Source organism: Pempheris klunzingeri, chromosome 24 (genome assembly GCF_042242105.1).
Source record: "Pempheris klunzingeri isolate RE-2024b chromosome 24, fPemKlu1.hap1, whole genome shotgun sequence".
NCBI classification, from domain to species: domain Eukaryota; kingdom Metazoa; phylum Chordata; class Actinopteri; order Acropomatiformes; family Pempheridae; genus Pempheris; species Pempheris klunzingeri.
Genome location: NC_092035.1, coordinates 1,207,683 through 1,234,831, shown reverse-complemented (window position 1 = coordinate 1,234,831; position 27,149 = coordinate 1,207,683). Strand labels below are relative to the sequence as shown.

The following is a 27,149-nucleotide window of genomic DNA, read 5'->3' as shown; positions in this document are numbered from 1 at the left end:
GTGGTATTAGTGCTTTTGCCTTGTAAGGAATCTGTGTACTTCTCCCACACTAATATGGCTGTTTACTGTGGGTGAGTTATGCTCCAGAAAAGATAAATAAATACATTTAGCACACAGAAACGTATAAAATGTCATATATAAGGCCTTAAAATTAAATGTTTCTAGTGTTTTTGTATAAGGAATTCCTGATGTTTTTGGTTTGTGCAGTTTTTTCATGAGAACAATAAATAAAGTGATGTTGGTAAAAGATTTATACTATCTTTAATTACATAATTATTTATTTATTGTCTCCATTTAGGCAAAAATATGATTGACATGAATTCTCAGATAAAGTACCTGTTCTTTGTTGTCTCACATGCTACATTTTCACAGCACAACAACAAAGTCATGTCATGTTCAGTTTACATGAACTCAAAAGCATCAAATCTTTATTGCTGTTGCCTGAAAAAGACTAAATTTTAATGAATCAGTTATCAAAATATATCCTTTTAATCGCTAAAAATGCTTGTTTGAGCCGTTATATCGCTCTCTGCACACACACCAGACTACATTCACTAAAACACTGATTTTACACAGGAGCTGCTGGTCTGCTGCTGCCTCCATCAGTTAGTTTTTTGAGTTATTGTGTGACTTCAGTGTTTTAAATGTTTAGTTTGGATCCAACACAATATTTGTGTGACACACAATAACAAAAACAAACCAACTGATGGAGGCAGCAGTACACCAGTGACTTCTGTGATCAGTGAGATAAAATTCCTGTTTTTGTGAATGGAGTCTGGTGTGTTTGAGGCAAGCGATATAATGACTGTTTGTGGTTAAACCAAAAGGATCATGCAGGTCTGTCTCACATCTACTGAACCAATTCCAAAATTCTTTGTGCCTACCAGTCATTTTGAACCCAAAATATGCTAAATTAGGGCTCAGATTTGAAAATACCAGAGTTACCCTTAAAAAGAAATCATCGTGTTTGACCTGCTGAAATGGGAAAAGGACGAACTGTTTGAGATCAAAAGTTCACCAAAGCTTCTGGGTCGTGTGAGCTCTGCCGTTTAATTCCAGTTTGATTAGTCGTGCTCCATTTCAGCGTGAGGCCTCCAACACGTCGATCCTCTGCAGCACGTGGCCTCGCACAGCAAAGAAAACCGCTGCCGGTAATCAGGACACATCGGATTGAGCCTTTGACCCAACGTGGCATCGCTCGCAGCTCCATCGGCTGTGGTCCTGCATCAGCAAAACACACGTGTAAATCTGGAATTACGTGTTAAAAAACGACAAAAGCAAACAAAAAATAAACTGTTTTTAAAGAAACGACTTCACAATCATCCGATTACATGTAAAACATAGAAAAATTAACTTTTTTAGACCTCAATGGAGGGAATACGTGCATTATATATGTATATTTACTGGTAATATGCAACATATAAGCACAAAAATGAAGTTTTAAAGTGAGGTTTTGACTTGCAAGCCATTCCCAAAGACTAAGTAACGACAGCAGGACATATCGAGGGCAGCTAAGGTTGTGCTTTAGGGGAAATAATTCCCCAAATGTTAAATTAAATCAGCACAAACCAGCTGGCACAGAGAAAGCCCAGAGCTTCTTCTGCGGCGGTTTAATTAACTCAATAAAAAGTAAAATAACAGAAGTACAACTGTGGCTTCACACGATGGAATCAGGAGCTAAATAAATGACAAAATGCAACTAATTCAAGCCATTTAAGCTGTTTTCTGTGAGGAGAACATCCGCAAAGCAACAGCTGCACTTCTGGGAAATAAAAAGAGGAGAAAAGTTGTTTTCAGGTGAGGTTTCATAAAATTGGGTGCCAATATTCAAGTATCTGGGCGCCATCTTTGGGCCCAGTGTCCAGCTCTTATGAAACACACTGAGTGATGGAGGTTCATTACGTTTTAATCAGAGGAAAAGGGTTTTTGATGAATTTGACCCACTTGAATCCCACTCAGACTTTTCAGCACTGGACCTTCGTCAGGCGTCAAACTTTAACCAGCTCAGACAGTTAGATCTTCAGATTAATACAAACAAACAATCTATACAAACATCCTTAAAGTGAGACAAAGAGTGTGGCATATCTGTAGAAAAGAAATTTAAAATAAGGGAAATGGAAACCAACAGCAGTTATATCGCTTTCTTCAAACACACCAGACCCCATTGACAAAAATGGTAATTTTACACTGGAGTTGTTGGTCTACCGCTGCCTCAGTTGGCTAATTTGTTTGTGTTATTATGTGACTTTGGTGTTGTAAAAGGTTAGTTTGGAGCCAACACAATATTTGTATAACACACAATAACAAAAACAAGCTAACTGATGAAGGCAGCAGCAGACCAGCAGCTCCTGTGTCCTGTTCTCTAAAATCCCTGTTTTAGTGAATGTAGTCTGGTGTGTGTGCTGTTTGTGGTTAAACCAAAAGGATCTTCCAGGTCTCTCTCTGTAGGGATCCTTTCCATGATGCTGTCACACACTTAGAATAACACTCTGAGCCTGTCAGTGGATCAAACAAGCTCTTTTAGTGTACAGACGTCATGACTACTGGACCAGTTCCAACACTTTTTGTATCTACCAGTGATTTAGACTAAATCTAAATAGGTCCCAGATTTGTCTTGAGTGCTCCTTTACATTTTTGCTGCAAATTAAGTGATTCTTATCAGCAGAGGAAGGAACTCCAAACAGGAAATAACATATATCCTCTAATGTTCACAGTAAGGGGCCCAGACAGGAGTGCCCAGACTATGTGACGGCCGGCGCCAACAGCTGCCACTTCGACAGCAGCCACACGTCCATATGGAAGATCTACTGCATGAACGTGACCGTGGTCACCGCCCGCAGGAACTACACCTCCCAGGAGCACTGCCTGGACGTGGCCGAGATCGGTAAGGATCGGTGTGTCAAACTGCAGGCTCATCATCTAAAAATGTTACTTTTTTCAATGGAGTCTGGTGCAGAATTAGACCATGAACATGCGATTTTCAGATTCCTTCTTTTTTTGTGATCAATTCAGTTAAATACAAGTTAGGGAATTAAAATAAGAGAGTTTTGGGGATATATTTAATATCCAACAAGTAGGAAATGTGTCTGTTTCCTATTAAATGTGAAAGTTGGTGCAACAATGGAGCACCCCGTGGTGCCTCAGAGGGCAGATAGATGACAGCGGGTGCTCTGTCTGAACGCACTTCATTAGTCAATTAATTAACGAGTTAATTGATCCGTTTTGTTTAATCAGAAACAACCATTACAGCGCTCTATTCAAAACCACCAGACTCCATTGACAAAAACAGTAATTTTACCTCACAGGATATGGTAGCTGTTGCTCTACCGCTGCCTCAATTGGTTTTGTTTGTGTGAGTGTTTTTGGTGTTTTTAAGGGTTAGTTCACATCCAACACAATATTTGTGTAGCTCACAATAACACAAAAACTAGCTGATCGAGGTAACAGCAGACTGGCAACCCCAGTGTTCTGCGAGCTAAAATCACTGGTTTTGTCTATGGAGCCTGGTGGGAGTAAATGGTGCCTCACAGCAGCTGTTTCTGGTTAATGAAGAACAGGAACCTGCTTAAAAAATGCCTGAATTGCCCTCTAAACATGTTCAAACACAGACCTGAGACCTGCAGCCATAATGAATCATTTTATTTAACCCATAAACAACAAAGAGTGAAGAAATGAAGACCGTAGTCTGAAATGACCAATAAAATCATTAAATGTGTATTTTTTTATTCGTGAATCTGGATTGTTCAAACAGCGTGTCAAAGTTATATGTTTGAAATGTATTGAAAATATTCTGGTGCTGGATATAAATCCTCTACAGCTCAAAGCAAACAAAATAATAGCTCTTTAGCTATTTAAAATCAGTCATTTCTCTTTTTTGTAAATGATTAAATTCACATGTTTTAGCTGCGGTTTTGTCCCTTAAATCTTTCCTCCTCCATAAAAGAGGAAAAATCACATAAATGGTGCTTTTATTTTGAAGGAGACAGCAGTTAATCTGGCCACCGATGTTGGCGCTCTGATCCGGTCGGAGGCGCAGCACAGTGGCGGTCTGCTGTCACGTTGGAAAACATCCTTTGATCCTTTGTTCATCTCAGATGTCAGGGACGGCGCTCTTATCACGGCGCTGCAGGGGCCGCTGCCTCGCTCGTCGCAGGGACCGCCGTGCGTGTGAAAGGTCACGAGCTCGGCGCCGTTCACACTTTAATGTCACGTTTCTGACATGGAGGCGTGAAATAACCTGCGGCAGGTGATCGTTCCTCATTATCAATCTGCTCCAACATCCATAAGACTTTAGAAAATAATGAAAAATGTCCAAAGACGTCTTTAAATATCGTCAATTTTCCAATTAACAGTCGAGAAAAAACTAAATATTTAAGTTATATTAATGTAAAAGCAGAGAAAAGCTGCAAATAATCACAGCAGAGAGGCTGTAAACAGCTAAAAAATGACTCATCTGTTATTATTAACTTCTCATTAATAGTAAATCCAAATAAATAAAAGAAAACCAGAATATATTGACAAGGAAGATAATGATAATAATGATAATATCTACTAAGTGCTTTACAATTAAAACAGCTGATAACAATAAAATAAATAAAGTTTTATAAATGTATCAGGGATGTAAAATGAGTGATAAATGACTCCAGGAGGTCATAAAAGTCTTTTAAGTGATGTTTTCTTGTCCGTTAACGTCTCTGTGTGTGGGTTTTTTTGTCGTTGGCAGTGCAGACCGAAGCTCCGGTTAACCTGACCTACGTGCTGACGGACGCCGGCGGCGACGAGATGGGCCACAACGCGCTGCTGTCCTGGACGTACCCGGTGCCGTCGGACCTGCAGTACGGCTGGATCACGCTGGTATACGAGCTGCAGTACAGACGCGTCACCGAGCCCGACAACTGGAAGGTACAGACATCAGAGAAAGAATTATTTTAAACTGGACGCTAGTTTTACATATTTCATGTTCAAAAGTTTTGGAATTGGTCCAGTAGATCACAGCCTTTGTATTGCGCTATTCAGACCCACCAGACCCCATTCACAAAAACAGTCATTTTACCTGGCAGCACACAGGAGTTGCTGGTCTACCGTCGTCTCAATCAGTTACTTTATTTGTCTTATTGTGTGTTACACAAATATTGTGTTGGATTGAACTAACCCTTTAAAACACCAACGTCACACAATAACACAAACTGACTAACTGATTGCAAAATGACTAAACCAGCAGCTCATGTGTACAATTAGTGTTTTTCTCAATGGAGTCTGGTATTTTTGAATACGGGGAAATGGAAAACATATTTTAAAGGATAACTCCTGTATTTTCAAACTTGAGCCCATATTTTGGTGTCTGAATAACTGATGGGTACAAACATTTTTTTTTAATTGGTCCAGTAGATCACCTCAGCTACAGTGGCTGTAATGTAATCCTTTAGGGCAACTGCACCTGATCACAGTAGGTCCACTAAAAGAGCTTGTTTGATCCACTGACAGGCTCAGAGTGTTATTCTAAGTGTGTGACAGCATCATGGAAAGGATCCCTACAGAGAGAGACCTGGCAGATCCTTTTGGTTTAACCACAAACAGCCGTTATATCACTCTCTGCACACACACCAGACTTCATTCACTAAAACAGGGACTTTAGAGAACAGGATTCTGGTCTACTGCTGCTGTGATCAGTTAGTTTTTTGTGTGATTTTGGTGTTTTTAAAGAGTCCGTTTGGATCCAACTCAATATTTGTGTAACACAAACTAACCAATCAAGGCAGCAGCAGACCAGCAGCAGACCAGCAGCTCCCGTGTTCTGTGAGGTAAAATTACTGTTTTTATGAATGAAGTCTGGTGTGTTTGAAGAGGCCACTATAACGGCTGTTTGTGATCTTACAGGTCTATCTCTTACCTCTAGAGTTTTGTATATTTAAGTCCGTCAGTCCGCTGTTTGTCGTCCGCAGGTGAAACACCGTCTGCGGGAGCCCCACGTCGAGCTGCTCGGCCTCCCCGTCGGCGACTTCGTGGTCCAAGTTCGCTGCCGGTCACACAACTCCGGCCTGTGGAGCAAGTGGAGCGACACGCTGACAATGAGCATCCCCGCCAGGCCGCCGGCAGGTACGTAAGGGTTTCCATGACAACGGCGAGGATAACATTCAGGGGATTTTTATTCCTGGAACAGAAACATTTCTGTGTTTTTTAATTATTTAATTAATTAATAATCGTCATTTTGTTCTCCATAGCAACGGCCATAGCAACGGATTGATTTACATGGCAAAGGTCTATTATCCACAGCAACGGTCTATTATCCATAGCAACGGCCTGTTATCCATAGCAACGGCCATAGCAACGGATTGATTTACATGGCAACGGTCTATTATCCACAGCAACAGTCTGTTATCCATAACAACAGTCTGTTATCCACAGCAACAGTCTGTTATCCACAGCAACGGTCTGTTATCCACAGCAACGGTCTGTTATCCATAGCAACGGCCTGTTATCCATAGCAACGGCCTGTTATCCATAGCAACGGCCTGTTATCCATGGCGATAAGCTGCTTTACAGAAATAACAGACGCTGTAAGAATCAAGTGTTCAACAAAATCCTGTAATAACTAATAACGATATGATAAGAAAACGTCTGATGAGAAGTTGTCTGCTGGTGGTGGAAGAACCTTCCTCACTTCTGGTTGTCCGCCAACTTTTCCACACGCTCAATCAGCCGAATAACCGCTAACAACTAGCGGCGACGGCGTGGACGCAGACGCTGACCGCCGGCCTGCTGTGGTGTGTCGGACCCTTTAAAGCTGCCGAGGAGGAGAGAGTCTAATGAAACCTGTGTGGTTGAACCTGTGCAGGTAAACTCCTGCTGCGGATCCTGGTGTCGGGAGTCGGCGTGGCGGCTCTGCTGGTGATCGCCTTCGGTGTTATCCCACAAAGCAAGAGGTGAGAAGTCGAAAGGAAGTGACAACCAATCACCTGTTTCTGTTTCACCTTTTTTCTGTGTGAGGGAGTGTGTTATTTAGCTAGCTATGCTAGCTAGCGTTAGCCTCCACGGGGTGTGTGTGTTTCTCACATCCTGTTGTGTTTTCCCCTTCAGAATAAAAGACTACTTCCTGCCGCCGATCCCAAAGCCGCGGATCATCGGCATTGACCCGCTGCTCCTGAAGGTAACACACACACACACACACACACACACACACAGGTACAGTGGTAACTCCTCCATCTTCATCCTTTCTTCTATATTTTTGTCTCCTCTTCCTCCTCCTCTTCCTCAGAAGGGGAACTTGGACGAAATCAACCGTCACTTCACTAACTTCCACAGCTACTGTCCGCCGAGCTACACCGAGGAGGTTTGGGACCAGGTCAACGCCGACGACGTCTACCTCACTACGCCGAAGGACCGCGGCGCCCCGCCCAGCCCGACCGACAGGGAGAAGGACGCCTTAATGGTTCCATGTGACCTGACGCCCGTGGCCCCCCATCATCATCATCATCATCATCTCCTCACAGCCCAAAGCCCGACATACAAGCAGAGCCCGTCGCCCTACTGCTCCTCGCCTCTCGAAGCCTTCGCCCCGTCGCTGGGCGCGCCTTCACCGTGTCCAAGGTCGGAGATCGTGTCTCTGCCGGGGACGGAGTACAGCATCATGGGACATCTGGGCGTCCCCGCTCCTGTGGCCCCCCTCCGCTCGCAGCAGGATTTCTACACCTGCGTCCAGCTCATGAACGACAGCGGCGAGGTGCATCTGGTGCCCTGCCTGCCGCCGGCGTACTGCCGGGAGTTCCCGCCTCTCCCGAGAGCGGATCTAGACGAGAAGGAGGAGAAGAAGAGGAAGCTGGCGGAGTACCAGGCCAGGACGAACGCGATGAACTGGCCGAAGGACGGCGGCGAGGCCGATGGGAGCGGGGCGGCGGATCCTCTGCTGCCGGTTGCTGTCTGTAACAAAGACTGAGCCGCGAAAACACGAATACTGTGGAAACGTTGCTGAAACATGGAGACCGTCTCTCCTGTTCTGTTCTGCTCCTCTTCCTCAGAGACGAAGAGCGTGACTGGTTGGCTTCGAAACAGGAAGTGAACCTGCAGGACATTTTTGACTCGTAAATGTCCGGACCTTGACTTTAAAACACGGCAACAGACAGACGTTGGTTTGTGGACAAAATACAATAGAAACACATTTTGTGGTGAAAAGAACCAGCGTTTGAGTTTAGGCGACAGAAAAAATCTCAACCTGACCAGAAACTTTACTTCATGGGACCAAACCAGGTGTCGTTAAAGCTGCAGTTGGTAAAAATCCATCAATGCGAAAGCTAATTTCAGGTGAATCAAACTCTAAGAGCTAAATTTGAGTAGCTGGAGTTGCAGACGAGCGTCAAATTATATGAATTATGGGTGATGAAGTCCGTCAAGCTTGAAGAGAGACTGAATAAACAGCAACATAAAAGTCACGTGACCACACTGCTTCTCCCAAACTGCGCTCGTCTCTGCAAAGCTTCACATCCAGGATGGACTTCCTCAGGGAGGAAAGAAAAGAAGTGCAATCGGGAGGAGAGAGAGCGATGAACTGCTGGTTTTATTTAGCGCCCACTCCCCTCAGTGTGTTTACATGTATTCATAATCCAGATATGAGCCTTAGCCTTACCTTGTCTTAGTCGGGATATTGCATTTGTTGCGAGACAATGAACTTCTTTGCACATTCTTTGATTTTCCTGCTGTGTTTTACAGGAGAATTTCGGTATTTTGGTACAAAAAGTGTGAGTTGGTCCAGTAGATCGCCTCCGCTGGCAAGTAGGTCCACTAAAAGAGCTTGTTTGATCCACTGACAGGCTCAGAGTGTTATTCTAAGTGTGTGACAGCATCATGGAAAGGATCCCTACAGAGAGAGACCTGGAAGATCCTTTTGGTTTAACCACAAACAGCACACACACCAGACTACATTCACTAAAACAGGGATTTTACAGATAGATGCTGATCTATTGCGTTCTCTGTCAGTTAGTTTGTTTGTGTTATTGTGTGACTTTGTTGTTTTAAAGGATTTCAGATCTAACACAATATTTGTGTAACACACGATAACACTAAAAAAAAAATGAGCAGATTGCAACAGCAGCAGACCAGCCGCCCATGTATTCTGTGAGATAAAATTACTATTTTTGTGAATGGAGTTTGGTGGCTTTGAAGACAGCGATACAACAGCTGTTTGTGGTTAAACAAAACAATCCCACAGGTCTATTCTGGTCCAGTTCCAACACTTTTTGTACCCACCCATCATTTAGACACCAAAACAGTATAAATAGAGCCCAAGTTTAAAAATACCAACGTTCTCCTTTAATGCCCGATACATGGACACAGTTTTTGTGAAATATAAACCGAATGTGGTTTTACCTGTTGTTAATATCACCATAGTCCAGCAAGTTTCCACATGATTTTCATCTTCAGGGTATGGGCCTGTTCCATTATTAGACATGTGGTGGCACGCACATGTGCCAACTCATTAAGGGGATATTTGATTATCCTGAACATGAGAGGAATATCAATCAGCATGTGAGGGCACTGTGTCTCATTGCCTTTCTCCAGTCTTCATCACATCCTACACTTGTAACGGGGGAGTTTATTCGTTAAAGCCCAATATGGTGATTTTACACAGACTTATTCTGACAGTATTTGTCCAGAGATCAGGAATGAATAAAAAGTCACCGTCACACCCTCAGGGAGGCGAAAACTCTGACTTTAAGCTTCAGGACATCATATATTTTTCATAGTGGATCATTTTGCAAATTTAACACTATTACAAAAAGTATTTTCTGTATTATGGAGATGCTGAATGACCTCAGGTAGGGTTTGTTTTCTAAAAATGGAAGTGATGCATTTTGGGGTCACAAACATAAAAAGATAGTATCTACGCAAAGAGTTTTAACAATATGAGAACCTCCTCCTGTTCTTGGATTTCCGAGGTGTTAATGACAACGAGGAGGCGGGAAAAGAAGGATTTTTAAGATAAATATAAGTGAATGTATGTATGTATGTATGGAACAGGCCGCCTGCTATTGGCTGCTCTGTGACGCCTGATGAAGTATGAACGAGTCCCCGATGAAGCTAAAGCTAAAGCTAAAGCTAGCCTGGAGGGAGGGTTGTACCAGCGCTAAGACGTCGTCACAGCCTTGGACCATCACGGCGCCATTTTAGAAACGCTTTTCTCTTTGGGGGGGGTGCTCTTTGCCAGGCTGGTTGTCAAGGTAACAATAGACAATAATACAATAGACTTTCAGGGCTGGTCAGGCCCGTTGCCAGGCTGGTTGTCAGAGTGGTTGCCAGGCCCGTTGCCAGGCTGGTTGTCAGGGTGGTTGTCAGAGTGGTTGCCAGGCTGGTTGCCAGGCCCGTTGCCAGGCTGGTTGTCAGGGTGGTTGCCAGGCTGGTTGTCAGAGTGGTTGCCAGGCCCGTTGCCAGGCTGGTTGTCAGGGTGGTTGCCAGGCCCGTTGCCAGGCTGGTTGTCAGGGTGGTTGCCAGGCCCGTTGCCAGGCTGGTTGTCAGGGTGGTTGTCAGAGTGGTTGCCAGGCTGGTTGCCAGGCCCGTTGCCAGGCTGGTTGTCAGGGTGGTTGCCAGGCTGGTTGTCAGAGTGGTTGCCAGGCTGGTTGCCAGGGTGGTTGCCAGGCCCGTTGCCAGGCTGGTTGTCAGGGTGGTTGCCAGGCCCGTTGCCAGGCTGGTTGTCAGGGTGGTTGTCAGAGTGGTTGCCAGGCCCATTGTCAGGGTGGTTGCCAGGCTGGTTGTCAGGGTGGCTGTCAGAGTGGTTGCCAGGCCCGTTGCCAGGCTGGTTGTCAGAGTGGTTGCCAGGCCCGTTGCCAGGCTGGTTGTCAGAGTGGTTGCCAGGCCCGTTGCCAGGCTGGTTGTCAGAGTGGTTGCCAGGGTGGTTGCCAGGCCCGTTGCCAGGCTGGTTGTCAGGGTGGTTGCCAGGCCCGTTGCCAGGCTGGTTGTCAGAGTGGTTGCCAGGCTGGTTGTCAGGGTGGCTGTCAGAGTGGTTGCCAGGCCCGTTGCCAGGCTGGTTGTCAGAGTGGTTGCCAGGCCCGTTGCCAGGCAAACAAGCAATCAAACAAACTCGTCGACTTTACTCAACAATTGGCACAAAAGTGTTAAAGACGGTTTGACCTCCTCTCTCGAGCGTGAACACTGCTCACCAGTCGAACTTGAACCTTGGAGATCTTCACCCCTTCACCCCGCCCACAATGACCTCATAACCTGAGGCTTGGCCTGTTGGTTAAAATGCCCAAAAGCTACAGGACTGATGGCGGTCTCACCTGAGCACCAAAGAGGATCCGTTAGTATTTGACCAGATGGGCGTCACAAGGATTCTGGACTGTGGAGAAATACTGTAACTGCAGTGTTGATATATCTTCAGTGTGCTCCCTCTATGGAAGTATTCTGAAAATGGCTGCCATTGTTTGGGTGTCATGTGGTCTGACTTGGTGTGTTGCTGTTACCATGTGACCTGTGTTCATCAAATTGCTCAGAGGCGGGTGAAAGGATAACTCTTTACATATCCTGGTGTCTAAACGACTGGTAGGTGTTAAAAGTGTTGGAATTGGTCCACAAACGGCTTTTATATCGCTCTCTGCAAACACACCAGACTCCATTCACAAAAACACTGATTTTACACAGGAGTGGCTGGTCTACTGCTGCCTCGATCAGTTGGTTTGTTTGTGTTTTTGTCTGACTTTGATGAGTTCAGATCAGACAAAATCTTTATTCAGCACATAATTCAGACAGACAAATTAACCAATCAAGGCAGCAGCAGACCAGCAGCTCCTGTGTTCTGAGGACAACTTACTGGTTTTGTCCGTGAAGTCTGGTGGCTATGAAGAGAGCGATATAACAGGTGTTTCGGGGAAGCCCTTTCCCTGAGGTGATCTACAGGACCAATTTGAATTGTTCTTTGTGCCTACCACTCATTTCAAAAACAAAATATGTAAAAATAACCCAGAGTTATCCTTTAAGGTGCTACTCTGGATCAGTTAAAAGCAGTATTGATCCAGATGGACTTGACTAAAGTAGCCACCCACAGCATTACCTCCCTCAACCCTGACACAGGGAACTCAGACAGCGGTGATGTTGTTGCCGTTAGATGTCGTGCTGTTATCTATCTTTGTGCCAGTATGTGCCTTTTTTTTTTTCTTTTCACGGAGCATTATTTGTTCACTATTCATACTCTGTTGTGTTGAAATCTCAGCCGACGGCCTGAGCAGCCAACGTGCCACTCCTACACGCCTGGAAAGTGTAAAACCCGCTCAGTGTTTAAGTTTTCACCTTTTTATTGTGACAAAAAAATCCCAAAAAGAAAGTTTTCACTTCAACGTGGAGCTTTGAGACAAAAGTATTTTGGATTTAATGCAATAAAAAGTGAAAAGGCAGCTTAACTGTGTGCAGGGTTTATCATTTATAACACACACACAGAAGAAATAAGACATTTTATATAGAACTGGTCCAGTAGATCACCTCAACAGACTGCAACGTGATCCTTTGGGACAACTGCACCTGATCACAGTAGGTCCACTAAAAGAGCTTGTTTGATCCACTGACAGGCTCAGAGTGTTATTCTAAGTGTGTGACAGCATCATGGAAAGGATCCCTACAGAGAGAGACCTGGAAGATCCTTTTGGTTTAACCACAAACAGCACACACACCAGACTACATTCACTAAAACAGGGATTTTAGAGAACAGGACACAGGAGCTGCTGCTCTGCTGCTGCCTCCATCAGTCAGTGTGTTTGTGTTTTTGTGGGACTTTGGTGTTTTAAAGGGTTTGTTCAGATCCAACACACAATAGCGGGCAGCATTGATAGAGGCAGCAGCAGACCAGCAACTCCTGTGTTATGTGAGGTTAAATCACTGTTTTTCTCAATGGAGTTTGGTGTGTTTAAAAAGAGTGGTATTATGGCTGTTTGTGGTTAAACCTGGTTTGGTGGCTGCTGGCTGAGGTGATCTACTGGACCAATTCCAACACTTTTAGTACCTACCAGTCATTTAGACACAAAATTATGTACAGATAGGACCCAGGGGTAAACACACTGAGATTATTCTCCAAGGAAAAGCAGCAAATCTTTAAATTTGAGGAGCTGGAACGATGAAATAACCTGCTGCTCCCTCAAATGAAATAAAGCAAACACACGTCTCTGGAAACCAGGATTAAAATGCTGAAAAACTGAAGAAAAATGCGAAGAAAGTCAGGATATGATATTCACAATATCTGAATTTCTGGTTCAAATTTTTCTTACCCACCGGACACATTCAGTGGAGCTCAAAAACGTCATCAGCCAAACGTCACTGGGCTCCATTTTGTTGGTCTGACACGACCAATAAACAATAGTGGCCTTATATTTGTGTGTGTGTGTGTGTGTGTGTGTGTGACTTAAATTAGCCGCATTCTGAGGTTATAAATAGCCGAGTCGATTGTCAGCTGACTTTAGATAAACACACAAGCAGCGGTCGAGCTCAGGAGACGAAGTTCTTCCTGACAGAGATCGAAAAAATGTGGCTCAGCAACGGCCGAAACGTAACCAGGAGGAAAAAGATGAAAGTGCAGAGCGTCAGATGTCTGTAGGGCAAAATGTCTGCAGCCTTTTTTATATTGAATTAATTAAAACTCAAGTCATTCACCAAAAATGTTGGTAATAACAATAATACGTCTGCATTTTGATATAAATGTGTATAAAATGTCATTTTTTCTGCCACTTCTCATCAAATCTGAGTGTTTCTGGTTCTTTTAAAGGCTTCAAACAGATGTGACAAGTGTCAAACACAACACACCAGACTTCTGTTTAATTTCAAGGAATTTAAGAGATCGGCTCCTGCATGAGAAAAACACTAAGGCTGCTTTAAAGCTGCACTTTTTACCGGAATCTTTTGGTTCGAGTTTGCCAAAACTTCCAAAAAACAAATTCACCAAATCTGCTATAAGTTTAAAGAAATCTAAAGAGGAGGAGCGTGCAGGGAATCCAGTCTCATTACCTCCTGTGTCCCTGCACACCACACCAGACTTCTGTTTAATTTTATGGATTTTAAGAGATCCGCTCCAACATGAACCAGTGACTCAAGAATAGTGCCAAGTTTTCCAAAACGAAAAGAAATTCACAAATCAAATTTTTTTGTTTTATTTTCGGTTAAATACATGTAAATAGACGTGTAAAATCCTTTTTTTAAACCAGAAACAGCCAATATAGCACACTCTTCAAACACACCAGACTCCATTGACAAAAACACTAATTTTACATCACAGAACACAGGCGTTGCTGGTTTACTGCTGCCTTGATTGTTTGGTTTGTTTTTGATATTGTGTGTTAAACAAAAATCATGTTGTGTCCAAATTAACCCTTTAAAACACCAAAGTCACACAACAACGCAAAAAAAACAACTGATTGAGGCAGTGGCAGACCAGCAACTGCTCTGTAAAAGTACTCTTTTTGTCAATGGAGTCTGGTCTGGTTTTATTTTCTTTTATATATCCACACATTTCATAAACAACGTACTTCACAAAATAAAATGGTTTTTTTTTCTTCCACTTCACTTAATATTTGAGTATTTTAAGCTTTTTTAAGGCTCAAAGCAGACAATGGACCAAAATAAATACTGAAGACAACTATTGGTCGATTAATCCATTAGACAGTTTACTAAAAAGTTATTCTGATAACTGATTAATCATTTAAGTCATTTCTTTAAGCATCAATAATCCATTCCAGCTTCTCAGATGTGAATATTTAACAGTTTGTGTGGATATTTGGGCTAAAACAAAACATTTAAAGACTCCGAGCTCCTGACGGGCTTTTATTTTTTATTCATGACCGTTTTCTGACATTTTTAGTGCTCAAACGTGTCTTTGAGCAGAAAAAACAGGCAGGAGATGAAAAACGCAGAAAGATGAACGAAATTATGGTTATATGGAGAATAAAATGTGAAGTAGATCCCTGTAAAGTGCAGGAAATGGTCTGTTACTCGCAGTACTGCAGTAAAAGTACTGCGTTACCTGCCGGCCTGGTGTCGGGTGTCTGCAGGCTGCTGGGGGAGGAAGGGGAGGACTTTGACTGGGGGGGTGACGCTCTAACTTTAGTGTCAGTCTGGACGCCATCAGCTTCAGACGACCTCCTTCATCCAGAGTGACACCGAGGTAAGAAAACACACACACACACACACATTTTTAACGAAGCTGGGCCTGTTTTCTATTTCCGTGGGTTTTCTCACGTCCGATGGCTGCTGCTGCTTTCTGTTTGGTTTGTGTTTTTATTTAAAGCTCGAAGCTGCGAGGCCTCTCAGTGTGACAGGCCGTGAGGGCAGCTGTCGCCCTGCTTATAAATAGACCGGCCTCATATCACACACACACACACACACACACACACATTTACAGCAACATCAGTCTGAAGAGCTTTTGGGATTCAATGCTTCTCTCTCACCCTCTTGTTTTAGGTAAGTACATTGAATAAAAGTGCTCGGAGTCAGATTAAACAACTCTGGGTTCTTTAAACCAGACTCCATTCACAAAAACAGCAATTTTAGCAGGAGCTGCTTTGTGTTGTTGTGTGTTCGAATGAACCCTGAAGGTACACAACATCACAATCAAACTTTTAAGGTTTTATTTTGTGTTACATACAAAGAAATATGTGCGTATATATTCCTACAGATATGCTCTAAACATCATATATAGAGTTTTAAAGTTTACCAGGTCAGAACATTTTGATTTACGTCAACAGTCGACCTTGTTCTCCGTTATTGTGGCTCTTTTTTTCAGGATAAAGATGGTTTTTATTCTAGTTTTGTCACTTCCACACAGTTTCTAAAGTGTGAATCTATGAGGGAGCAAATAGTTTCTTACTTAAGTTGTGTTTCTTTTAACTTAAATTCATTATTAAGTATAAATGTCTTATTGAGCAGAGTTTAGCAAACAGTAAAATACACACAGTACAAAACAACAGTAGAGAAACAGTTCATGGGTAAAATAATGTTTGTTTTGTCTAATTCCTATTAAATTCAGGTAATAACTTCACTGGATTAAAGTGCTTTTATATCAGCAGGAAGGAGGCATCCTGGTTGCCATGGCGTCGACCAATGAGAGCGAGGAGCGTGGCGATCAGACGGTGCCTGGCAGAGAGGGGGAGGAGGAGGAGGGGGGGGAGGAAGAGAGGAGGAGCGTCCAGGGAATCCAGGCTCATTACCTGCGCTGTCCGTCGCCCAGGTAGGAGGCAGCCTGCACAGCACACCAGACTCCTGTCTAATTTTAAGGAATTTAAGAGATTCGTTTCAGAGTGATCCACTGAATCTAGAGGACTAGTTTTCCAAAAAAGTGGAGAAAGAAAAAGTCCGGAAAAGTTATACATTTTAGTTTAATTTTCTGTTGAATACATATGAATAGACCTGGAAGATCCTTTTTGTTTAACCAATAACAGCTGGTATGTCACTCTTGTCAAACACACCAGACTCCATTCACAAAAACAGTAATTTAACCTCACAGAAAACAGGAGTTGCTGTTCTACTGGTCCCTCAGTTGATTAGTTTGTTTGTGTGTCACACAAATATCCTGCTGGGTCCAAATTAACCCATTAAGACACCAAAGTGACACAACACAAAAAAAAAACAACTGGTTGAGGCAGCAGTAGACCAGCAACTACTGTGTAAAAGTACTGTTTTTGTGAATGGAGTCTGGTCTGGTTTAATTTTCTGTTAAATACATATAAATAGGTGCATATATATACACCTATATTCACATATTTCATTAAATGTGTACTTAGCAAAGTAAAATATAACTTTTAATTACCCTTCACACCAAATTTGAACATTTTCTGACTTAATTTCAAGGCTTCAAACAGACGAAAAGAGAAAAGACATAAACTGAAGAATGTTGAACTTTGACACAAACACATTAAATTAATACATTTTCTGCCTGAGGTTTTGTAGCCTAAGTAAATATACGGACTTCCTGTTCAAACATAAGGAAATGCAGATGTTAATGAAATGTTTTATGACTCCATAAACTGAGCTGTTCAGGTTGATATTTCCTCTTTTCATCAGTTTCTCCATGGCGTCCGAGTCCAGGTTCTCCATGATCTCAGGCTCCGACGCCGCCAGCATCTTCATGGAGCCCATCCACCTCTCGTCCGCCATCGCCGCCAAGAAGATCATCAACGAGGGTGAGACACCACGAGGAAGAAAAACTCAGAGAGAGACCTGGAAGATCCTTTTGGTTTAACCACAAACAGCACACACACCAGACTACATTCACTAAAACAGGGATTTTAGAGAACAGGACACAGGAGCTGCTGGTCTGCTGCTGCCTCCATCAGTCAGTTTATTTGTGCTATTGTGTGACTACAGAGAAGGTTTGGATCCAACATAATAGTTGTGTAACACCCAAAAACACAAATAAACTAATCAAATGGGGCAGCACAAGACCAGCAACGCCTCTGTTAAACTCCTGTTTTAGTGAATGTAGTCTGGTGTGTGTGCTGTTTGTGGTTAAACCAAAAGGATCTTCCAGGTCTCTCTCTGTAGGGATCCTTTCCATGATGCTGTCACACACTTAGAATAACACTCTGAGCCTGTCAGTGGATCAAACAAGCTCTTTTAGTGGACCTACTGTGATCAGTTGTCCCAAAATTACCATTTTTGTCACATAAGTTCTGCCTCAGGTTCTGTTTAAAATGAAGAAACTGAGCTTCATTTTAAACAGGATCAGGCCGTCGTCCACATTTTTTTAATGAGGCCGGTCTTTAGCTCTCATCACTCCTCGTCCACATGCAGAATTTAAAGTAATGATTTCAAAGTCCACATTCAACAACTCTAATTTGGTCAAATGCTCCTCAATTACGTTGAATCCACGTTTCATTCAGCTCATTACCCGGCCGAGATGGAGACGTTCTGTGGATGAGCAGGGCCGCTCTGATTGAGGAAATTAGCTTATATGACACATCACAGAGCAGCTTTATATCCAATTTCTGCTCCAACGTTACATTAGCTGCATCTTAATGGACGATGCATGTTTCATCTGCAGGAGGACGGCGGTCCCTGATGAGTACCGCTGTGGCAACCACTTTCTGCAGGGGGGTGTTTGATGTTGCTTCACAGCTGTCACAGAAAACAGATGTTTTCAATATGTGTGCCTCAGTCTTTGAAATATATATAAATACATACATATATATATATATATATATATATATATGTATGTGCCTTCATCTATTTGTCCTTTAGGGTGACATTTAAAGTGTAACACTGCAATTATTCCTGGGGCAGATTATCTGTTCTGCCATAATGGAGGCTTTGGGGCGTTCATAATCAATGTACGCATGCCCAGAATGGGAATGCATGGAAACAGAAGAACGTGAAAGAAGAGGGGTGGGGAAAAATAAAAAATTATTTATTAGTGTTTCCCATTTTCTAGGTTTTTCCAGTGCTTTCAACTCTAAAAGTGAAATTCTTCTTGCCCAGATCTGCTCGCTGGCCAGCTTTTGAGCCACAAGACTCATTTTTTGGAGTTTTGACAAAACTGAAATTCAGTTCAGTTTAGTATATCGCCCGCTTCAAACACACCAGACTCCATTGACAAAAAACAGTAATTTTACATCACAGAACACAGGAGTTGCTGGTCCACCGCTGCCTCGATTAATTTGTTTATGATGTTGTCTGTTACACAAAAATCATGTTGGGCCCAAGTTAAAAACACCAAAGTCACACAACAACAACAAAAAAAGACAACTGCCAGAGGCAGCGGTAGACAGTATCTACTGTGTAAAAGTACTGGTTTTATCAATGGAGTCTGGTCTAGTTTAATTTTCTGTTAAATGTTTAAATGCATCTAAAATTCAGTTCACATTTCAGCTTCATCATCAAATTTCAGCCTCTTCAGTCGTTTGCGTGCATTGGATTGGGGCTGTAATAGAATCAGAGCGTAGCTGGTTATCGAGTTAACTATGTACAATCTATTCACAAGCTTAGCTAGCTTACCTATAACTAAAGACTCATATCATTTTACAGACTTCACGTATCTCGGGGTCTTGTTCATGAATGAGGTGCAGCGTCCGGTCCATTGTGGTTCAGAGGGAACTCAGTTGGAAGGTGAAGTCCTCGATTTACCGGTCGATCTACGCTCCAACCCTCAGCTGTGGTCATGAGCTTTAATAATAATATAATAATAATAATAATGACCGAAAGAACGAGGTCGCAGATATAAGCAGCCAAAATGAGTTTCCTCCGTAGGGTGAGGAGGTCGGAGTAGAGCCCCTGTTCCTTCGCATCGAAAAGGAGCCAGTTGAAGTGGTTCGGGCGTCTGGTCAGGACCCTTTGGAGGTCTTCTGGTCACCAGGAGGAGACCCAGAACCCGCTGGAGGGACTACATATCTCATCTGGCCTGGGAACGCCTCGGGATCCCCCAGGAGGAGCTGGAAAGTGTTGTGACGTCTGGAGGACTCGACCCGGTTGGATGGTCGATCATGTCCATGTCATCATTATTTCCAACTGTGTTTTTCCTCCTCAGAGCTGCCACCTCGCGGCGTTCGCACCGAGTCCATACCGGAGTCCATGCTGGAAACCGCCGATCAGCTGATGGTGGAAGACCTGTACAACCGGGTCAAGGACATGATTGATGACCGCAGCCCCTACAACACCCCGTGTGTGCTGGACATCCAGAGGGCTATGGTTCAGGACCGCCTGGAGGCCCCGTTCAACCCCGTGGACGAGGTGTGGCCCAGCATCTTCATAGCCGAGAAGTGAGTCATGAAATAAGAAAACGGACTTCATGACATGAAACGCAATCATTTCATTTAAAAACCTGCCAACGCTTCACTGAGGATGGTTTTCTTAACCCCTACAGGAGCAGGTCATCTTTCTTCAGATACACCACGTGTCCACTGGACAGCAACAAATAGTTTAGTGTCATCTGCAAAGATATTGATCGGAAAAAATGAACCATATTAAGAACCTTTGGTGGAAACTGAACCTGTGATTCAGTTAAACTGGGGCTTAATCACACTACACTTGAGGGGGTAGAATAACCCACCTGTATTCTCTTTTTTTGACTATTTTTAGGCGCTAGTTTGGGGATACTAGCTTTGTAGCGAATAATATTAAGTTTTTCTTTTTTAATAGTTTAATAGTTGTAATATTGAGAATTTTTACAGTGAAATGACGCTGGGTTAGCGCTTTACTAATAGAAGCAAGCATCAGTGCTAGCTTCCAGCGGCCTCTCAAACTTTTGTTGAGAATTTCGAAATCTCGCCAAAACTAGTACCTGGTCTCGCTACGACCCCGATTATTCACGCTTTGGCCGTTTGACCCGTGTTTAACGTCATAACAATACCAATGACAAGGAAAGTGACATTTTATTTGAATTAGTGGCTGGTTCAACAGCTGCTGTGTGATCAATTCTTTATGTACTTTACATCTGTGTAGCTAATGCTAGCTATCGTTAGCTATGTATATCGCTGAGGTGGTAAATTAAACATTTAGCTTTTTTCTTTATCTTATCTAGTCTTAAATGCACTCGACATACACGACAGCTGAGCAAATGCCATTCGCTGATGAAGACCATGTGTTAGGGTTGAAAGCTAGTTAAGTGGGCCTTGACTGCAGTTTTGCAAGCTTGGTGATGCACATTTTATTAAATCTATTTTGGTGTTAAAGTGTTGTTTTATTTACCATAAAACAAAATTTTCTTTGAAGATTTTTTTATTTTTGACATAAATTTAATGATTTGAACCTCAAAACCAGCACATTTATTTAGATTTGTAGTTTTAAGATAATTTCTCTTCTTCAGATCCGTCGCGGTCAACAAGGCTCGTCTGAAGCGTTTGGGCATCACCCACATCCTCAACGCCGCCCACGGCACAGGAGTCTACACCAGCGAGGCTTTCTACGCCGGCATGAACATCCAGTACGTGGGCATCGAGGTGGACGACTTCGCCGACGCCAACATCTCACCGCATTTCAGGCCCACCGCCGAATTCTTGGACGAGGCTCTGCTGACGCACAAGGGTGAGTTTAGTTATATCCTTATTGTGTTTCTTTTTTCTTTATTATGAACGGGAATTGTTTAATCTTTTTTTCTTTAAATGATAAACTAATGAAAAAAGTGTCCAGTTGGTTTGGTTAGGTTTAGGCATTAAAAAAATATTTGGTTAGTTTTCAGAAAAGATTATTTGGGCTAAAATAATAAATATAAAAGGTACATTAAACACAAAATATACTCTTTCCAACACACAATTAAGGATATTTCATTACACCTTTAGATGCATACATTTGTATTATTTTCATGATTTCTCCTCGACAGGATATTTTCAGCAATTTTACAATATCAAACTAAATGTTTTGCTTCAACAGCAAAAAAAAAAAAGAAAACCATATGGATCATATGCATTAAAAAAGATAGGAACTCACAATTCAAAGTTATTAGCTAAAGGACAATGGTAATAAATGAATAAAATCAAATAATGACCTCTGCTGCCATGTTTGCCTGATTGTGTAAATGATTCCAACTCTCTCCAGAATTATTACTAATTTCAGATCTTGATTTTTTTTTGTTTGTTTGTTGGACTTTATTGCTAAATCTAATTACAATGGATTCATTCCAGCAGATAAAGATAAAAGGAAGTTTCTTATTTCTTATCTCTGGAGATGCACAGATACCCCAAAATATCCCAAAGTTATACAACATCCCTGTTTTCCGAGAAGAGTTTTATGGACCACAGGGAGTCCATCCGTGTTCCTGGAAGAGGATCATGTAACAGCCCCACTGATGACTGGCTCTCATTCATAAAGAGCTCCCTGAAGACGGCAGCAGCAACAACTGCAGCTTGTATTGTTTTGTGTCATGAAATTCCTTCGCGAGCCAGATTTTTATTTTATTTATGAGGAGCACAAATCAAACCTTTATTTTTCCTTAACAGAGATTTAATTTGCTGCATGGTGGGGACACTCTGGGACTGAAATTCAGCCCCGGAGAGGATGTTTTGGCAGCGATTTTAAAACTGATACTAATACATTTAAAGAGAATCTGATTATGCTGCACAGAATCAAAGCAAGACCCATGTTTTTTCCTTATTTTATTCTTTTTACCACAAAAACTAGCGGCCATTGCTAACGCTAAAAAGCTGTTAGTGTTGGTGCCACAGCGGCTAACAATTTTGCTAGCTAGCAACCAAGTAATGGAGGTCATTGGGAATATTATTATTTTACTCAGACATAAAATTATTTGGAGAAACTTCATAATGATTGAAATTATAATATATTACCATAACATCCACCCAATAATTAACTTCCAAGGTGCTACGAATAAAGAATAATAATATAGAATAAAGAGAGAATAAAGTTATTGGCCTAAAAAATCCAGTATTGTTCAGTCTATTATCGCTGCTTTGTTTTCTTGCAGGAAAGGTTCTTGTGGTCTCCATGATGGGGGTCAGCCGCTCTGCTGTCCTGGTGGCGTCCTACCTGATGATCTTCCAGAACATGTCCATCATGGAGGCCCTGACCTCCATTAGGAAGAAGCGTGCGATCAACCCCAACGAAGGCTTCCTGAAGCAGCTGCGAGAGCTCAACGAGACCCTGATGGAGGAGCGCGACGACGACGACGACACGCTCAGCCAGTGCTCCGTTATCGACGCACGCACACGCGCTCGTATCTTCGGGGAGGGAGGAGATGACGACGACGACGACGACGACGATGATACGGATAAAGAGGAAGAGCAGAGTATGATCCAGGTGAAAGCACACTCCATCATGATGGAGGAGGAGGAGGATGGGGAGAGTGTGATGAGCAGCGTTGCCTCTTCTGCAGCTGCTGCGGCGCTCAGGAACGGACAGATCGGGGCGCAGAACGGGCTGGACGGCCACGGGTCGAACCACATCCCAGAGGAGATTGTTCTGCCTGAGCAGGAGGGCGGAGAAGACGGTGACGATGACGACCTTGGCAGCATAATCCGCGACTGGCAGCGGAGGAACGAGAAATATCAGAGCGACGAATGGTGGGAGGCACAGCTGAACAGCGACGGCGAGGACGGGGAATCTCTTGCCGAGTGCCGGCCAAAGAGGACGAAGGACGGTGTAGCCGCCGATGTGGAGAGCGTCACCAGCGAGGATGTGCGAGCTGTGAAAGAGCGGTTGAAGCGTCGCAACAGACGTCCGCCCTCAGACGCGATGTCCACCTCCAGCTGCACAAGTTACTCCGATCTTTGGAAACAGCGGTTGAGGGAAATCGAGGAACAAGCCGCTGCTCGCTACTGCACGAAAGAGGAGGACGAAGGCAGCGAGAGCACCGCCTCAGAAGGCGGAGACAGAGGGAAGAAGAAGATTGACGACGAAATGCAGAGCATCATCTCCGACAGCAGCTCCATGTACAACTTTTGCCATAAGAACAAGGATAAGATGACGCCTTTGGAGCGTTGGCGCGTCAAGAGGATCCAGTTCGGCTGGAACAAGAAAGATCGAGAAGATGGAGAGAAAAGCTCTGTAGGAGACGGAGAGAAGGGCGACGGCGAGGGCGAAGCCAAGACGCCGTCGCTCCAGGATGTCAACCTGACAGCGTATCAGTCGTGGAAGCTGAGGCAGCAGAAGCGTCTCGGGGAGGAGAACACAGATGAGATTTTGGAGATGAGTCGCGGTGAGGATTCTGCGACGGTCAAACGGAGGCAAAGACGCGAGGAGATCCTGGAGCGTTCGAAGAAAACTTTAGAGGAGAGTCAGTCCATGTGTGGGTGGGATAATGAGAGCTGCATCAGTGGTGGTACGATACCTCTCTCCGCCTTCTGGGCTGGCGCCGGGGTCACGGGTCCGCCGAGCGTCGCCAATGACGACAACATGTCCATGCTCAGCGGCAGGTCGTCTGTTATATCTTCAGTTTCGCAAGCTCGAAGTGCAAGATCAGCGCAATCTGCCGTTCATCCCATCACCCCGGTTCCTCCCATCCTCCCGGTTCCGACTGTCCAGGGCCCCGGAGGCGAACCGATGGTCAATCTGGCCAGCATCCAAAACTGGATCGCCAACGTCGTCTCTGAAACGATCAAACAGAAGCAAAGTGAGATGAGCCTGCCTCCTCCGTCGCGTCTTGGATCGGAGCTTAGCTTTGGTGGTGCAGCAAGCGTGATTTCAGGCCGGGGTGTGGACGATGACAAAGCGTCCTTGCTGAGCGGCGCTTCCTACTCCAGCGCGCTGTCGCAGGGTCGCGGCAGGGCAGCGTCCGTCCTCTCAGCTGGCGGGTCGAGCAGCGTCTCTGGTCTCACTGGAAGAGGCTCTGCTCTGGGATCCACCCTGGGCTCCACCCTGGGCTCCAAGAAAAACAAGATCACCACCACCAGCGTCCCTCTTTTCAGCCTCTTCCAAGACCAGGTCAACATGGACAAACTGGACGCCATGGACAAGGAGATCAAGTCTGACATGAGGGGCAAGATGGCCACCTACGAGAAGAAGAAGATCCTGGAGGACAACAAGCGCAGCACCCTCTACAAGAAGAAGAAGCCAAAGGAGGATGAAGACGAGGTGGAGGAGAGGAAGAAGAGAGAGGAGGAATTTCTCGAAGAGACAAAGAAAAAGGAGAAACCTTCGAGGAGTTATGGCCTCTCCGGGTGTCTGAATCTCAGGCCTGCGCTGGAGAAAGATAAGAACACCAGCATCGATGACTGGCTGGAAAGCGTCAGACCTCCTCAGAGGAAACCGGCGTCCGACGCAGAAGCCGGCCCACCAGAGGATCCTTACGACGACCTCGATGCCTCCGCTTCTGAATTCGACTTCTCGAGCCGCAGGGCCTCCTACGCTGCCGACGAAGAGGACGAGGAAACGTACGGCGTCGCCTCCAGGTACAGATCAAGGTTACGTGAGGATCTGTCAAGCGAAGACGCAGAATATTCCTGCAACGGGTTCACGTCATCTCACAGCTACAGCCGGGCGGGGAGGTCGTACGGCGCTTACAGCGAGAGCGAGGAGGGGACGGAGAGGAAGGTCGCTCATCATCAGTACGAAAGCAGCGACAGCGAAGGAAGGAGGAGTCGGAGGAACGAAGCCGCCAATGACGAGGACGACATAGAGACCTTCATCGCCCAAACCAGGCAGAGGATCAGAGCTCGGGCCGCCGCTGAGGCCGAAGACGACGAGGTGCTGGCGGCGTGGAGGGCGCAGCAGGAAGCGAAATGGCAGAGTAGAAGTGACTCTTAGAGGGAAAACTACTTTAGCTCAAAGCTGCTAGTTCAAAAATAAATCTTCATAACTCATCATGGATGGAATTAGTGTGAAAGATCAAATATTATCTGAGACACGTAAAAAATATCGTAAATCTTAGTGTTGTGATGCAGATTAAGGATTTATAAAGCACTATTGTTCAAGACACACTGTCATAAAAGTGCCGTCAGCCATTTCGTAAAAGCAGCCGTCACTGTTTTAAATAATATATTTAGGAAAAAAGCCTTTTATGTCAGTATCAGCAAGAAAAATACGTTGAATGTAAAACTGATTGTAAAGCACATTTAGTGGATATTTTCATAAAAGAGGATGTGAAACTCCAATCAAATCCCATTTGTACTGTTAATATTTTATTACCGCAATAAATGTTATGCTAAATTATGACTGGTGTTTGTTTTTATTTAATATATTAGGATCCTCATTGGCTTAAAAAATCACCCTCAAAAAGAAGAATGTACAAAACCAGAACGGAAATAAACAAAAAGCTTCACAACTAAAATATATTTACAAATGAATAATGTCTTTATAAATGACATTATTATATTACAGTTGATAATATAATAGATAAGGAGAGACAGTGTTTTACTTATTTTTTATAAACTAAAATAATTTTTACATGCAACATGAAGGCAGAGTCTGTTTTTTAGATGTAATTTTAGATAATTTTACATTAACAACTCCTATTAACTCCTTGTATTTCAAACCTAATTTTGCTCATTTTGGTTTGATGGTTGCAAAAACCTTGAAAAACTTTCATAAATTGTTTAGAAACGTCTTGTTTTTGCTGCTTTTGAGCTCATTTCTCTGCATGACATCAAGTTCATGCTGCTGTAACAGGGTTTCTTGTGTTATATCGTCCTCTAGTGGACACCAGGGTGGTGCTTTCAATGTCTGGAGATGTGAAAATATGAGAAAGGAATATATGATACTGATAATTATTCTCCTCTCCAGCAGACAAATATTCAAATTATCTAAAATATAAGTATTATAAGGATTTCAGGAGCCTTTTTATCACATTTTCCTCCAAAAACAGCATCTGTATTTTCATTAAAAAATGAATGTAATGGTGACGTAATGTCGTTACAGCTCATGTGAGACTTTGCAGCTTATTATGAAGCTTTACATACCTCAGTGGGATAAACCGCCGTGGGAATGTTGATCTGAAAGCTGCTGTTAAAAAAACAGAAGAGGAGGAGGAGGGGAAGAAAACGCTCACTTGCTTTACATACACTATATTTATTCTTAATTTTTTGATATATTTTATTCTTATTTTACCAGAAAAAATCCTGTTGAGATTCAAAATCTCTGTTAAAGGGAGTCCTGGCCAAGACGGCAGCGTAAAAACATTCACATAAAACACACAGATAGTTTTTAGGAGGCTTAATCCCAAGAAACAAGCTCTATTTTGATGCTTTTTTAAGGCACCTTATCTACAGTCACTGTAAGTCATTACAGTCATTGTAAAATTGAAATTTGTGCTTAAAAACTTAAAATTATTAGCACTAATCTTTTCACCACCGTCCCAAAGTGAAAGTAAAACGTCCCAAAATCAAAAGGTTGCTTGTTGCCAGTTAATTATCGAGATAATTCATGACAGAAGCTAACGAAGCCGTCGGCTCATTCAGATGTTGCAGGAACCTGAAGGCAGCAGCTTCATGGTGAACTTCTCTTCTTCTCTGAGCCTCCTGCTGGACTCTGACTCTGTTTCACTGCCTTCACTGTCTCCTCTCTGTCAGACTGTCTGAGGAGTCCTCCTCCTCTGGTCAGGTCGCTCTGCACTGAACACACTTGTTCCAACGCTGGAACACAAACTGTTCCTCCATTGAATCAGACTTTCAGCCTCATCTGAAGGTTTGTAGAGCAGCCAATAGGAGCGCTCTCTCTCTCTGAGGGGAGCTGTGATTGGACGGAGCCTCCTGTCACCAGGTAGATTTATTAAAACCTGAAACCAGCCCAGAGGACCAGCACAAGGCCAGTTT

The 27,149-nt window shown here is 43.6% G+C and overlaps 3 protein-coding genes across 4 annotated transcripts in view; 2 read left to right on the top strand and 1 right to left on the bottom strand.

Moving 5' to 3' along the window:
* The window catches only part of LOC139223841 (prolactin receptor-like), a 28,954-nt gene extending 16,577 nt beyond the window's left edge, over positions 1 to 12,377 (top strand). The window contains exons 4-9 of the mRNA XM_070855845.1: positions 2,715 to 2,884; positions 4,724 to 4,902; positions 5,943 to 6,096; positions 6,836 to 6,923; positions 7,078 to 7,147; positions 7,256 to 12,377. Of these exons, the coding sequence (XP_070711946.1) occupies positions 2,715 to 2,884; positions 4,724 to 4,902; positions 5,943 to 6,096; positions 6,836 to 6,923; positions 7,078 to 7,147; positions 7,256 to 7,933 (1,339 nt within the window). The 3' untranslated portion in view covers positions 7,934 to 12,377. The remainder of the gene's footprint in view (positions 1 to 2,714; positions 2,885 to 4,723; positions 4,903 to 5,942; positions 6,097 to 6,835; positions 6,924 to 7,077; positions 7,148 to 7,255) is intronic.
* On the bottom strand, positions 10,241 to 11,453 carry LOC139223933 (uncharacterized). The gene is made up of 2 exons (XM_070855937.1): positions 11,433 to 11,453; positions 10,241 to 11,011 (listed from the first exon to the last, which is right to left on the bottom strand). Exons 1-2 carry the CDS (start codon positions 11,451 to 11,453, stop codon positions 10,241 to 10,243), a joined length of 792 nt encoding a protein of 263 aa, XP_070712038.1.
* Positions 12,378 to 15,038: 2,661 nt separating the features above from the next.
* Positions 15,039 to 25,551, top strand: dusp27 (dual specificity phosphatase 27). Of its 2 annotated transcripts, none has more exons than XM_070855623.1 (6): positions 15,039 to 15,127; positions 16,026 to 16,189; positions 17,023 to 17,141; positions 19,481 to 19,712; positions 20,759 to 20,976; positions 22,370 to 25,551. In XM_070855623.1, the coding sequence occupies exons 2-6, from the start codon at positions 16,050 to 16,052 to the stop codon at positions 25,144 to 25,146; spliced, it is 3,486 nt and encodes a 1,161-aa protein (XP_070711724.1). In that variant the 5' UTR covers positions 15,039 to 15,127; positions 16,026 to 16,049; the 3' UTR covers positions 25,147 to 25,551. The 2 variants fall into 2 exon arrangements, with proteins under 2 accessions (XP_070711724.1, XP_070711725.1); XM_070855624.1 differs by having other exon boundaries at positions 15,065 to 15,127; positions 16,029 to 16,189.
* Positions 25,552 to 27,149: the final 1,598 nt, after the last annotated feature.